Source organism: Peromyscus maniculatus, chromosome 3 (genome assembly GCF_049852395.1).
Source record: "Peromyscus maniculatus bairdii isolate BWxNUB_F1_BW_parent chromosome 3, HU_Pman_BW_mat_3.1, whole genome shotgun sequence".
Classification (NCBI taxonomy): Eukaryota; Metazoa; Chordata; class Mammalia; order Rodentia; family Cricetidae; genus Peromyscus; species Peromyscus maniculatus.
The window spans coordinates 128,992,904-129,007,872 of NC_134854.1; the positions used below are offsets into that span (position 1 = coordinate 128,992,904).

General features: G+C 39.7%; 1 protein-coding gene across 6 annotated transcripts in view; it reads left to right on the forward strand.

Annotated features, from left to right (window-relative positions):
* Cntn4 (contactin 4) overlaps positions 1-6,322 on the forward strand; it is a 1,007,992-nt gene extending 1,001,670 nt beyond the window's left edge. For all 6 annotated transcript variants that reach the window (XM_042273735.2, XM_042273733.2, XM_042273730.2 and 3 more), the window contains 2 exons: positions 313-481; positions 3,711-6,322. In XM_042273735.2, coding sequence (XP_042129669.1) covers positions 313-481; positions 3,711-3,811 — 270 coding nt within the window. In that variant the 3' untranslated portion in view covers positions 3,812-6,322. The remainder of the gene's footprint in view (positions 1-312; positions 482-3,710) is intronic.
* Positions 6,323-14,969: the final 8,647 nt, after the last annotated feature.

Genomic DNA, 14,969 nt, shown 5'->3' on the forward strand with positions numbered 1-14,969 from the left:
TGGTGTATCACTAACTCGGCATCCTTATTTAGACTTCTCTATTTCAATGTATGTAAGCTTACCCATCTGAAGGAATAGCCATGCATGCTGCTCTCCTTTCCCATTTGAAGTTTCCTTGCAACTCTTCCCTCCATGACATGGTAGCAGTAGACATGACCCTCACCACAAATGACCCTTTTCTGTGTGAGCAGGCGGTCAGAGCACTTCCATCACCTTGCATTTAGCTGGTACCCAGAGATAGAAAGGAACAAACACCACATCCTTGGGCATCCGTCGAACAGCAGATGACACCTGCTCTTTCTCTATGAGCAGGTCTTGTATAGATGGAACAGGCAAAGCAGCACTTCCGTCATTGAAACAAACAAAACATCCGTGGAGCTTTCTTTGCCTTTTGATGAAGATTACATCATAGAGATCAAGCCATTCAGCGATGGAGGAGACGGCAGCAGCAGCGAGCAAATCCGAATCCCAAAGATATCAAGTAAGAATGCTGTTCTCACCCTTCCATCCTGCCTACTGTGGCATTCTCCCAGATGACCCAAAGCTCAAAGAAATTGAGCTTGAAAAGAATGAGTCATAAGTAAGATGAATGACAGGAGCCTCCTTCCTCCCATCACTAATGTTTTCTAATTGCAAGAAACTTCATGCAAACCAAACCAACCAACCAACCAAACAACAACAACAACAACAAAAAAAAAAACCCACTTTGCCCAGTTTTCATGGATTTAGTCAGTGACCAACCAAAATAGTATATGAAGGCTGTCCCACATAAATCACAGAGGGTTGTTTCATATTGATCCATTTGGCTCACAAGTACATAATCCCCAAATTATGGCTCCCAAAGTTAATGAATAGTTAGAAAGAATAGGCAAAAAGGTTTTGTTGTTGTGATTGTTGTTCTTTTAGACAGGGTCTCACTATGTTGCATGACTAGTCTGGAACTTGCTACATAGACAAGGCTGGCCTTGAACTCACTGAGTTCCACCTGCCTCTGTCCCCTCAATGCTGGGATAAAAGGGATTAAAGATGTACAGCACCATCTTCTGCCCAAGAAGTTCTTAATAAGGATGTGGTATTTTATCCCCAGTGAACTAGTGCAATTCAGTCTTGAGTTGGAAACATTTTTAAGTTAACATGATTTGTTTTGATTGAGTATATGTAATCTACATGCAAAACACATGTGACTATATAAGGTTAATTGTCTCCATTTAAAATATTGTTAACTAGTATGTGACAGTAGCCTTTCTAGGAAAATGCATTCTGCTCTGTTTTTAAGTATCATGTTTATAAATATCTCAACAGCATACTAATTTTGTTGTATGATTTTATTTATTTTAATAAAAGCAAAAATTCCTAGAGTAAAAACATCAGAATGATGATTGACAGCAGCTGGTGAGTGGAGGATGGCAGTTTAATGAATAGTTGTGTACTATTTAGCATGATTTAAAAACATCTAGGATGAGTGGTGCTGGTTACATAGCATCTGAAAATACTCACTGCCAATGGATTGCACTTTTTTGACTTTGTTTTGTCAGGCAGGGTCTTACAAAGTACTCCTGGTTGGCTGGGCTAGGTATGCAGAGGAAGCTTTCCTCCTGCTTGTAGGAATTATTCTGCTTCTGCTTCCTAAGTGCCAGGATTATAGGAACCATAACTTCCTGAATTGTGTTCTTTAGTTTCCATGGTTTCTTTGTTTATGGAATATTTTATAATGATAAAGAAAAGATTAGATAGGTGTCCAGGTCACCATTAGATATCTAGGCACATAATTTTTTGGCCTTTAGATTTGAGGTCTGGATATTAGAGGATCAATGCAAGCTGGAATTAAACTTTCAAACTGTCACTGCAAAGATGATATTTTTAAACCATGTGTAATATCCTCGACAATGAGACCCTAATTTTAGTGCTAGGTAGGTCTCTGCTAGGTGTCCATCATTTTATTTTTCAGAGGAGGAAAAGGTTACTCTGTCTTTCAGTTAGGAAATGATAACATAGTAGGCATGAAGCAATTTTAATGGCTTCTGTGAAATTTCTCAGTTCAGAAGAGTGAAAAGCTCCCTGATCATTTCACCCATTCTCTGAACTGCCTTTCATTTAGGAAGGATTCAATAAGTACTTGACCTGTTCAAGAACAAAATGGGGTGCTGTGGGAAACTGAGGCCAAAGGCCATGCCCCAGAGATGGAGTTCATACTTATGCAAACACTAATATATAAGTATACTGTGTATGTATGTATATGTGTGTATAATATATGGTTAATATATATTATATGGTTATACTATATATGTGGTATATATTATAATATATGGCTAATGGACTTGAATGCCACTAAACTGGCTGGAAACTAAGTATATAGATGAACTAGCTATCAACAATCAAGGGTTCTGATGTCCCTGAAAGGGAGGTAGCTATACCGTGAGCTGTGGAAAGTCATCTGCAGGCCACAACAACACTCGACAGGGATTTATTTATCTCACTCTGCTTAAATCTTACTACAGACTTCTTATCATTGCAAAGATCTTCCTTTTCCTCACTCATGCCTCTTGGTCTTATCCATTAGAGGAACATATATAGTGTCTGGATAGTGAAGGTCTGACTGTTAGCAGAGAAGAATGTCTTCCCCTAAAGGGACTTCCATTCTGTCAGTTGGAGAGATCAGACTGCCTTAAAGAAACCCAGACTGGCAATGGGAAAGCTTTTATTATGAAAAATGTACAACCCATATGAAAAAGTTTGTTTAAAATGTGATTATTTTGTCTGAGCAAAAGAAATATATTTGGACTAACATGTGTCTGATTCCCAATCCAGCCATTCACTTGGCTAGCCATCTTAGCCACATTAGTTACCTCATCTCTTGAGAGCTCAGTCTCCTCATCTGACAAATGAAACCCTGACAATATCTGGTCCACAGAGGGGGCTGTAAAAGCTGAGTGTCACACTGTCAGTGCAGCATGGAGGTGGAATTGAAAAGGGAGTATCAGTTTTCATACTGTCATACCATGAACATATTGACCTGTATCAGACATATTGCTAGTATTATTGATGTGTTTACCACACTGGATATGGACACCATCAATTTATATATATTTATATATAAAATTTATAAATATATATAAATCTAAAAAGAGTCTGCAGGCTATTCCCTAACCTGTTTCCAGCCTACAAGTAGGCCATCATGGAACTGATGCTAATGAATCATTGAGAGGGAATCATGTCAGCAGGGCTGGAAAGTAAGGTCAGTCAGGAAAGTGCTTGTCTTGCAAAACAAAGGCTATGAACTCAAGCCCATGTTTAAAAAGCAAGATAGATAGAGCCATACACCCTTGTAATCCTAGCCCTGGAGAGGTAGAGAGAGGAAGATCCATTGATAAGTTCCAGGCCAGTAAGAGACCCAGCCTTGAGAAAGCAAGGTAGATGGCATCCTCCGAAGGAGTTGACAGTGTCCCCTCACCTCATATTCATGCATATATGTATGCACACATACCTGATCATACAAGAGTTTATTCATGTACACACACACACACACACACACACACACACACACACACACACACACACACTAAAAATAAAATAAATAGCTGGATGATGGACAGATAGTATGGTTCTTATAGAACCCACCCAGCCATACTGTTTTGGTAAATCCCTGTAGCATCTCTTCCCTTTGTATACAGGATGAGACCCTTTTAAACGAATTTATTCTCTCTTTGCAGATTCCTATGCAAGAGGATCTGGGGCTTCTACCTCCAATGCGTGTACACTGTCAGCCATCAGCACAATAATGATCTCCCTCACAGCCAGGTCTAGTTTATGACAAAAGTTATCTAAAGGACTTGCTATTTATAATGTAAGCAACATTTAGCTAGTTGTTTTGAAGACACCCAGTACTAAGTAATATTGTTGTTCAAGTACATCTTATTACTGGAAAAAAATGTTTTTTGCTTCGTTAGGAATGGCATTATACAGTACTTCCTCAAAGCAAATCTAGCTTTGTCTGAAGTTTCTTTGGAAACTCTGCAATGCACTGAAGACATCTGTAATATGATGTTACCAAAGCAGTTTACATATGTCCTTATATGCATATTTTTTATTATATATTTAGTGTTTTATAGAATTTTTTAAAGTTAACATATAATGTAGATATTGGTTTTTTTCCTCTGCTGTAAAATGCTCTGGGCAACACAACCACACAATTATGATTTGAGACGATTTCCTTTAAGGACAGAGTTTGAAACTCATCTCAGTAAATGAATTACAAATGGCTTGTACAATTTTATAAGGATCTAGCGACAAAACAGCTGGAGACTAGGTCTGTAACTCAAGGCTGCTGTATATAAATTATCCCTTGAATGGTAAATGCATTGAATCGCGTCCCTTTGACACATGTGGTATGTTTTCCCACCCTGTTGTGAATTTTGTTGTTCAACACACCTATAGACGGTTTCAGGAACTGCAAATCTCAAAAGCTAAACTTCCCAGCCCAAGAGGGGCCTTGTGCAATTCCCCCACCCCTGAACTTAGCATTGTCTGATAAGACTTCAGTTGAGCATCGTCTTTGTAGTAGCATCATCTTAGGCATTGGATTTGATGTGACATATCCTGTAGTAACATAGACAAAAAGTTACTATAGTCAAGTCTTTCATGGCATAAAAGGTAATTTTACTCTTTAGACATATCTGTTTTTGAATGTAAGTTTTTTAATAGGTAATTCTGTCAATGAATTTATAATTTCAAATTTTCTTATAGATAACATGTGTAACTGTAATGATAGAATCCTTCTTTTTGAATGACAATAACATACGTAATTTGAAAAAAATTTCCTATTTTAGCAAAAAGCTGCTGCAAAGAATTTTCCATAAGACTCTATGAACTAACAGTAGTACAAATGTATTGTATCTTGATGTCTCTCCTGTTTTGCAGTAGCTAGTCTGGTTGCTTTATAAGCTTTACATAAATCTTAAAATCATACAGTGAAAGATGGCAATATTGACAAAACCTTAGTCTCATGAAAAGAACTCTTTGTTACGATGGGGGATGTTTTGTAGGGTGACAAGGGCGGACTAGAGAAGGCGATGAGATTTTCTATAAAGCTTTTCACATTCAAACACAAAGTCACCTTTTTCTTCTTTCTTGGAGAGCTCACGATTGCCTGTAATTTGTCATTTTTACTTACACATAACATAGCTTTTCAACCTTCTAATTATACTCATCCAATAAAGTCATCATCAGGATTCCATTTGCGTGAAAATTAGGATGGTAACAGGGAAAATATTGTCAGTATTTCAGCTGTGTTCCTTTCTTAGTTTGATATGCTTTACTTCTATGTTAAAATATGATTTAAAAATCACATGCAAAAAATCAACTTAATAATAAAATGAATGAAAAAAAACCACCTGATACCCCCAGGTAGTTCCCATCCCCAGTGTAAATGATATCTACCAGTGATCCAGCAAATGTAATCTTTTTTAAAGGTATTGTTAATAAATATTCTGTCATTTGTAAAGATATTTGCCTTCTGGGAGCATTATTCCTGCCTGCCTGTCAGGGAATTTGTTAGCTTACCCTTGTGCTAGTTACAACTTGGGACCATAGGGTGACTCAAAAGTCTCTAGCTCTGACCCAAAGCTAAGTGACCCAATTCCAAAGGGGACTTTGGAATTGACAACCCTGAAGACAGCATTTCAAATCCTCCTTGGAAGCAAAGAGGATCAAAATCAAGTAACCAATGTCTTGAAACTGAGACTAGAATATTTTTTCTTGGCTAGCCAAGACTTTGTATATTTGATCTAAGTGTATCTGTTGTTTCCCTACCCAAAATCTTAAAATCTATATATAAAGTTAAGCACGTAAGGCCCTTCTTAGTCTAAATCCCTTACCCCCTATATCCAGCCACACCGAGCCCTACTTGGTCCCTGAACACTGCTTGCTTTTGGTCTCACCTCTGTGCCTTTGGTCTCATGGCTGTCCCTCCTTGAAATGTTCCCCTCACTCTCCCACCCAAATATCAACTGTCCTGGGGTACCCCCAACACTCCAGCTCATCTGTGAGATCTTCCCACATGCCTGTCCTTGTGAGGTCCTTCCTCTGAATTTGCTGCAACCCTTCATTTGGTATTTCATAGGGTACCACTTTTGGAAATCTCTTGTACTGTTATCTTGCATTTGAACCTAACTCCTGTATTGTTACTGACTTTTCCTTGTATGTATGCCTTGTCTTCCCAACTAGATTGTAAGCTCCTTGAGGGCAGGGACATTGGTCTTCTCTTCCATGTACTCTCGATAGTGCCTAGCACAGTGCCTTGCAATAAATACTCATTGATGAATTGATTTAAGGGGTCTTTGAAGTAGCATTTTGCCTCAGTTGTCCGCCTGTGTGCTATATAGCAAACCAAGCAGGAAGGACTACTTTGGGGATGCTCTGGAAAGTACCAGTGGCTTCTAGTGTTATACTTTGATGAACTTTTTTCATCTCTCAGCTTTATCATCTGATAGTGATGCCCTGAGTTAGCTGAGGTCAACTGGACTCAAGAGTTTGGCAAGTGCCACCTTCACCAAAGCTTGTCCAATTTGTTGGCTTCTGTGATTATTGTGGGTAGGGGCCATTGTTGAAAGGAACAAAAACAACTCTCCTAACTGGACTAAATAGAAAGAAACTAATTAACACCTCACATGGTCATCACAGGAGCCCAGGAAATACCAGAGATACAAGCCTTGAAGAGTTCGAGCAGCCAGCTACTCTCAGGAGTACAGAAACCTTGCCAGGTCTTTTTGGTGTATGGTTTGAAGGATAAATCAATTGTGTTTCTCGGTTTGATGTCATTCTGCTCAGTGCACTCCTCACTTCTTCAGGAAGTGTCTGATCAATGTGGATCACACAAGCTGATCAACCTGCTCACACCAAGCCTTCACTCACAGGGACAGTGTATTAACCCAAGAGCAGAATGATGCTTCTAGAAGGTGAGAGAATAGGTCTTGGGAGGCTCTAAACAACAGACTTCCTATGTATAACCAATCAAGAGAACTTCCCAAGCACTAAGCCCCAGCCTATACAACCAGGTGGGGTGTACCACTCTTGAGAGCTATTCCCAAGGAAGGAACAGTAAGAAAATTTGTTTTCTTTAATCTTCATATTCTTTTGTATGTCAATCACATGTAATTTCACTGAAGAAAAAAAAGGGGGGTGTTCTATCCTGACAGGTAATTAGATCACATCAGGGCAGCTAGCTTTCAGTGAGATAACAAGCCTTGTATACAAAGCAGTGCATTCCAGGACCTTTCCATGTGGCTGGAAGAGTAGGCAATAAACTTTGATTCTCAGGTAAGCACTGAATTTTTCCAGACTATAACATGGGAGCTGCCATTAACTTTTATCTTGAAACAGAATGCTTGTGGCTATTTTTTATATCTAGTAAACTGTTAAAATCCTGGTTAACATTTTTCCAAACCTTCCCTGCCTTGCTACCAACATGTTCAAGGAACATTGCCTACACAAGCAGCCCACAATTAACTCCTAAATGTCATAGGCTTTATGTAATATTGCCTAACAGGTTTTACTTTTATTTTTATTTTATTTTATTGTACTGGATTGTTATCCTCCCCGCCCTCCATTTCACATCAGTCTTGAAGGCTTGACTGTAATTTTCCTGTTTTTAAAATTAGTGCTGGGTTCTCACTGAGAATGTGGTCAACCATAGTAACTTGAAATACAGGCTCTTAAAATTAAGTATTTCTAGTCAAATTGGGGGCATACAAATATTTTTCCACCACAAAACACCAGTCTCTAGGGCCTCACAAAGGCAGCCTAAGCCAAAGGCTAATAATGATATGTCTGTGGATTCTAACAGTTTGAGGTACATTCTGACAAATGCCCCTTCTTACTTTGGATAAGTTATAGAATGTTCTAGATATACAATTCTCAAAACATTAGTGATTATTCTTGTATATTAGCTATTGCACTTGTCCAAGGACATAACAAAATCTGTAACATTTAATCATCTTACTACAATAAATAGAATATAAACTAACACTAAATATAAATATCAATGTTTACATAAAATAAAATAAAAAGCTGTAGGTTCCTCATTCAGATGCCTGGTTTTCTACAAAATCACTTTCAGTTGTTTCCCCCACATTGTACTGAACCGTCCTTCTTTTCCCCCAGGGCGCAGGATCAGTACCTGTTTCTGACGGTCATCCCTCTGCGGCTAGTATCTTAATCATTGCATTTGTCTATGGAGGGCCATTATCTGTTGCTGTTCCGTGTGATTTCCAAGCCTTCTGTCACACTGTGATCACTGCGCAAGGCAGGCTGCCCGGTGTGTGAGCAAACCCCTTTGACCCTTGTGCTAAATGGGCCATGCAGATTGAATGTCTAAATTCCACAATTCAAGTGTAAATGTGCAATACTCAGCAGAGTTCACAGTTCAAACAAAATTGGCCTCTGTTCTTTAGCCTCACGGTTATGGTCAGACAGAGATTAACTGAGCTATAATAAAACTAGTCACACAGACAAAAGCCTTTTTTAAAAAAAAAGGTCAATCACATGATAGATCTGGAAGTCTAGAAACTATAAGGCCGAGGTATTTAATATGGATATGGTTAAACATGATACCCTGTCTCTGTCAACTGGACCTTCTTTATACATTCCTTCTACTTGTTAGGAATAACACAAATTGAGTGTGAATATAAATATGCCTTAGGGTTTTAGTGAAAATTTTAGTATGATATTTAATCCTTTGTTGTTCTTGTTTTGAGACCAGGTCTCTTTACATAGCCCTGGCTGTCCTGCTACTCACTATGTAGAACAGGCTGGCCTTGAACTCACAGATATCCACCTGCCTCTGCCTCCCAGGTGCTGGGACTAAAGGCATGTGGCACCATACTCAGCTGATACTTAATTTTTATGGTTCTCAAAATGCTCTTCATGCTAATAAGAAAGAGGTACCTTTAAGAGGTTATATTTTGGTCTTGAAATTGACCAGGGCTTGGATGACCTCTCAAATACATAATTTCTACAGAGAGAGCCCAGGTGGATTTTGTGTGGTGATTTTTTTTTCACCCCAAGAGGCCAAGCAGGGCTGCTTCTCTTTTTGCTTCTCTTTTTCCTATTGCAATTTATGTTTTTCACTTGCATTTGTAACACTAGTCCTTCCCCCTTAAGCTGTCACAGCAGTACTGCAAGTTCAGAGTACCAGGTAGAATAGAAGAGGCCCAGTCAAACGTGGACTTCAGAGGAATTCAGAGAAAGCAAACAAATAACATTCTTTGAGCATAAGTATGTTACATGCAATATTTATTTGAAACACAAATTTGATTAATCCTCTTCTGTATGTGCTAAGTCTTGCAGGGAAGAAGATGCAACGATGCCTATGAAGTCACTAATTTTTATTTCAAATTTCCTGGGACTTTCCAATGTCTGAAATTGATGGCTCTCTGCTGGAAGCATGAGGCTTGCAAATTGGAGCACTGTTTCAATGACCTATCTCTTCTCTTTCCTTGGATGGTGCAGGAGTGCTTGCTTGCTTGTGTGCATGCATGCATGTATAAGTGCCCTGCATCATGAGAGCCAGACCAAGTGGATAAGGTTCCACTTACAGCTGCCACCAAAAGAAAGACAAAGGTATCTTTCCAAAGCAAAATTATATGGCAAGGAGGTAAGAAGGGAGTGCAGAAAATTCCAGAAATATTTTAAAGAGTTATACAAATGACCTTCATGCCAAGAACATAAGCCATACAGCCAGTTGGGGGGGGGGGCGGAGATTTATTAATGTTTAGGACGAACTATCTGAAAACAAGTAGCTATCAGTTTTATTGGGTACAACTGTTCTTAGTATTGAGCAGTCAACAGATAAGAGCTAGGTGTTGTGCTGGCACTGAAGAAATGGAGATAAAAAGACTGAGACTTCTCATAGTTTAGTGGAGAAGACCAAAGAATGTACGTATTTGAAATATGGCATTAAAATGTGGACACATAAAAATAGGAACAAAAGTCCTGCACCTGTGTTTTCATGCAAAACCAGTAAGTGACACGGTTAAGTTCAGGGGAACAACCAAGTTTTTCATCAGCACAACTCCAAATAAAATGGTTTTTATTAGATTAAACATTTTCTCAAATTGGTTGTGTTCCAAACAAACTCAAGAAGAACAGCACCCTTGAGGTAACATATTTGGGGTTCATTAAGCTCTGTACAAGTAAAATATTAGCCCACCCGTGAAACCGAGCCCATTGGTCCACTTTCTGCAAGTAAATACGGGGCCACAGCCTTTCCCATGAACACCTTGTGTTGTGCCAGAAAGTGAAGGTGCAACACAGATCCCCGAGTCCTCAGACCCGGCATGTGGACAAGTTGGGTGCCTGTAAGCTATACCACTGCTTTGTTGTTCCCTTCTCTCTCTCCTCTTTTTCCTCCTCCTTCTCCTCCTCTTCCTCCTCCTCCTCCCAGGTTTATATATTGTTGCACTTTTATCACCTGGTAGGGACCAACCTCTGCTTTTAACTTGAAAAGAGAAACAAACTTAAAAACACGCTTTGAGTTGAAAAATAAAAGCACATTAGAAATTCAACTTAACATACCTGGGCCACATTGTGTTCCTGATCCATGTGCTAATTATCAAAGGGCTAGAAAAGCTGGGGCAAGTGCCCAGTGCACAGGCCCTTCTGTGAGTGCCAGAGCTTGGGTACTCTGTGTGCACACATGCATGGTGCCAGCAGCTGGCTGGCTGCAGATCAAGTGAGTGATGTCAACTGTGAATTCTTACTCCATTAGTTAATGGTATACTTCATTTCTGGTATAATCACGCAGCTTTTAATACATGAGTTTGAATTAGAATTCTAAATATCTGTTGAATGCTCTGTCTCTTTCTTTAGTCTTACTCAGCTCAGCAACCACTCAGTTCCTACTGAGGGCCTGTGTAAATAACGGAACATAAGGAACTAACTGTTCTTGACCTCAGGGTGTTTACACAATAAATAAGAAACAAACAGTTGAATGGTGTAAGAATTACGTAGAAGGTATCTGGCAAGCATACAGGGACACATCAATCAGACAAGAAATTGAAGACTTCAATGTGGCAAAGGGCTAAATCTTAGAAGATCCAAGGTTGACAAGAAGGAAAAAGGAATCATCAGAAGACTTTTTTTCCACTGGAGAAAACTTAAGCAGTCATGAGAGGAAGGGAAAGACAACTTGATGCTTACAGACCAGAATGGAGGTTAGATTTTGCACAGTTTTGCTGGAGCACCACAGAGATGCCAGGTCACAGTGGACTTCTTGATAGAATGAGCTTTGGCTAAATGAAGCATCCTTTAGGTTTCTAGACAGAGTGAAACAGGAAGATATTCCTTTAAGAGAAAGGAAATGCTAGAGGTCAGAAATTCAGCTCAGAGGCTCCTGAAAATGAGAAGAATGGTGAGAACAGTAGTGGACACAGAGAAGGAGGAATATTTAAGGGGAGGGATTAAAAATATATCTCCCTTGATTGTATAGACTTAACTAAATCAATGTCATTTATGTTAAAGGGTTCCCATCTTGAACCATACTCATGTTCACATCTACATCCCAAACAGAGTAATGCTAAAAGAAAGAAAGAAATTAAAAGTAAGAAAGAAATTGTAACTCAATATGAAATTCTAAAAGAAGTGTTTTGAAAAAGTTTGTGTCCTGGAACCCCATGTATGGGACGTAAAAGCAGAAGCAGCTCCACAGCTTTTGTCACAAAGATCCTTAGGGTGACACTATGTCCTGTTTCAATCAAGCTCATCACCTTTTCCTGGGCCATCCAAGGTTGTTTTTGGTTCTCTCTTCTCACAAGCAGTCTGCTTTTTCTTTAACAAATTAGCACCTACAGTTTATAAATGCCACCAACAGATGGTCCTGACACATACAAGTCTCACCTCAGAAACGCTGGGATTTTTAATCAGGATGTTCCTTGCCCCAGTGACTTCTTCCCCAGCAGGCATAAAGAGTTTGAGGCCTAAGGCACATCAGTGAGGCTCAGGTGGTTTGGCTGTTGCAGACATATTCCTCATTCCCCAGTCTCCTCAAACTCCCCTTACATCACTCACTGTGAATTTCAAGTACCAAAGAGAAGGGTTGGAATAAACTTTTCATTATAAATGCTATCTTGGAGAACTGCTGTTTGTGATATGCTGTGGCTAGAAAAGATCTAGAAAAAAGGTGGGTCTCTGTCCTGTGCTGGTTGGAATCAGTATTGTGACCTCAACTTCCATCAGCCACAAGGTATCTTCTGGCTACTCCCAATTACATTTCTATTAGATACCTCTCTTTCTTTCTATGGCATTGTAGGTCTTGATAATCTCTGCTGAATACAATTCAATTTTAGATATATGCAATGTTATGCCAAGGCTGAGAGAACATTAGCTAGCTCACTAACCATATACAATGTTTTTAATGTTATGAGTATTTTTGCAATATATGTCTGGGTACCACTTGCATGCTAATGTCCACAGAAGCCATTTAAGAGGGGGATCAGATTCCCTGGGACAGGAGTTATAGATGGTTTTGAGCCACCATGTGAGTACTGGGAATCAAGCCCAGATCCTCTGAAAGAGCAGCCAGTGCTCTTAACCTCTGGGTCATCTCTCCAGCCTCGGGAACCATTGTAACTCTAGAGGATTAGGTACTGTTCTAGACCCTGCAAATAAAAAAATGCATCTCACATACACAATGTTTGTGCTCCTGGGGCATATAGTCAATCAGGGAGGTAGCTAAACTCTTGGGTACATCTTCCAGCACATAAGGCTCACAATGAGCCTCCAGAGCCATGACCTACCAACTGTTTTTGAAACCTTCATAGAAGAGATAATGTTGGATATGGATTCCCAAAGAATGATTTTCACAATCCAAGAATTAGGGAGAGTAAGTCCACAACACGCTGACGAGGCCACATGAGCTACTTTGTGTTGCTTCTTATGCATGCACCAAGATTAGATGTTAACACCAGCACAGGGATGGGGGGCAGGAGATCTGTGAAACCCAGAGGATTGCTGGCTGCTAGGTCTAGGGAGGCCTCTCTGAAATGAGAACTTCACACACGTACAACGAACAACTGGCCTTGTATGAGGCCAGCACCTCGGCTCCCTCTTCTGGTCCAGCCTCCTAGGTAGAGGCAGGTTTCCAAAATAGTGTTTCTAGGTTTCCTTTGCAAGACAAGAGACAGAGAATTCTTGGGCTTGGTTGTTTCCACTGTTATTCTTAAATTGGGCAGCTTTCAAGTTGTGACGCTCATAATAATTTATCAAAGTGTGGTATGCAGACCAGTGGCATAAGCCTTCCTTGAGAATTATTGACCATGCAAATTCTTGACACCACCCCAGACTAGTGCCCATTATAGAGTTTCTTTAGCACCATTTTTCATAGATTCTTGGTCAGTTAGCTGATCAAATATACATTTTTCCCATTATAGCAACACTCCCATAGGCCTCCACTTCCTGGCCTGATCCCTAAAGCCAACTTCAGCTTTTCTTTTTTTTTTAAATTAACTAATTAATTTATTTATTTATCTTTTTTTAAAAAAGATTTATTTATATTTTTGGTTGTGAGCCTAGCCTTTAACGGCTGAGCTATCCCTCCAGCCTGCAGAGCAATTGCAAAATTGATTCCTATGTACCTATGCTCTTGGGGGCTCAGGCAGGCAGGCAGACAGCTATGATCTCAGAAGTGGAACTATGGGGAGAAAATACTCTCATCAACAGAGTGGTGATAAGACCTGTGACATTGCCCAATACCCAGCTGAACTATTTATGAAAGACTCAAGTGACAAAGGCACTTTGCCTTACTGCTTGTGGGTATTTTTTTGTAATGATAAAAAATAAGCTAGAATGTTAAAAGTGTAAGAATTATATTGTCTAAACTATGCCTTTATCAATTCAGTTCTCTTAACAAAAATAACTTGAAAAAAAAAGATTTATTTACTATGTATACAGTGTCTGCCAGAAGAGTGCGCCAGATCTCATTACAAAATGGTTGTGAGTCACCATGTGGTTGCTGGGAATTGAACTCAGGACCTCTGGAAGAACAGCCAGTGCTCTTAACTGCTGAGCCATCTCTCCAGCCCTTACTCATGTATTTTATGTATATGGGTGCTCTGTCTTCATGCACACTAGAAGAAGGGATCTGTTCCCATTACAGATGATTGTGAGCTACCATGTGGTTGCTGGGAATTGAACACAGACATCTGGAAGAGTAGCCAAGTACTCTTAGCCACTGAGCCATCTCTCTAGCCTCCCAACTTCAGCTTTTATGTGATATTCTCCTCTGTGTTACTAAGATCTGCTGAGTCTGAGATTCAGATCATTACCAAACCTTTTCCCGCTATTGACATTTCTCATCCCCATATGTTGCATCTTTAATATGGAGGCAGTCATATATCTGACTGTGACACAGTAGAGACTTGTGAAGGCCAGAGAGACAGTGCAGAGAATCTGGGATTGTGCTCTGACCCTTTGGAGAAGGTCCAATATTGGCAGAGGTCCATGACTCTTTTACCTCTCATTCTGAGCACAGAATGGTGGATGGTTGTATGCTAAATCAGAAAAGCCATGTAAGAGGTATTTGGTACCCCTTATATACCTCACCCAGAGTATCAAAACTGACTAAACCAGCTCCACAAAGTATTAAAAAATAGATCATGGTGTGGATTTTAAGTGCCACCATCTCCTTTCATTGTCTCAAGCTTCTTGCTTCGGGGCTATATAAAACCAACACCATTAGGGTCCCTTCTACTACTAATTATTCCTCCTCCCAGAACATAGTTGTGCTTGCTTCTGCTTTCAGCCCATTGCCCATCACAAAGACCTATGGAAACAGCTTCATATAAGAAGATACTGAGAGAGTACATTTCTCTACCATTGTAATGTGTACTGAGATAGAAGGCTTATAGGAAACCCTAACTTAAGAGAATACGGTTGAACAAGAACTAGCTGACCAATAAGTTGCCATGAAGGCTCTTGCA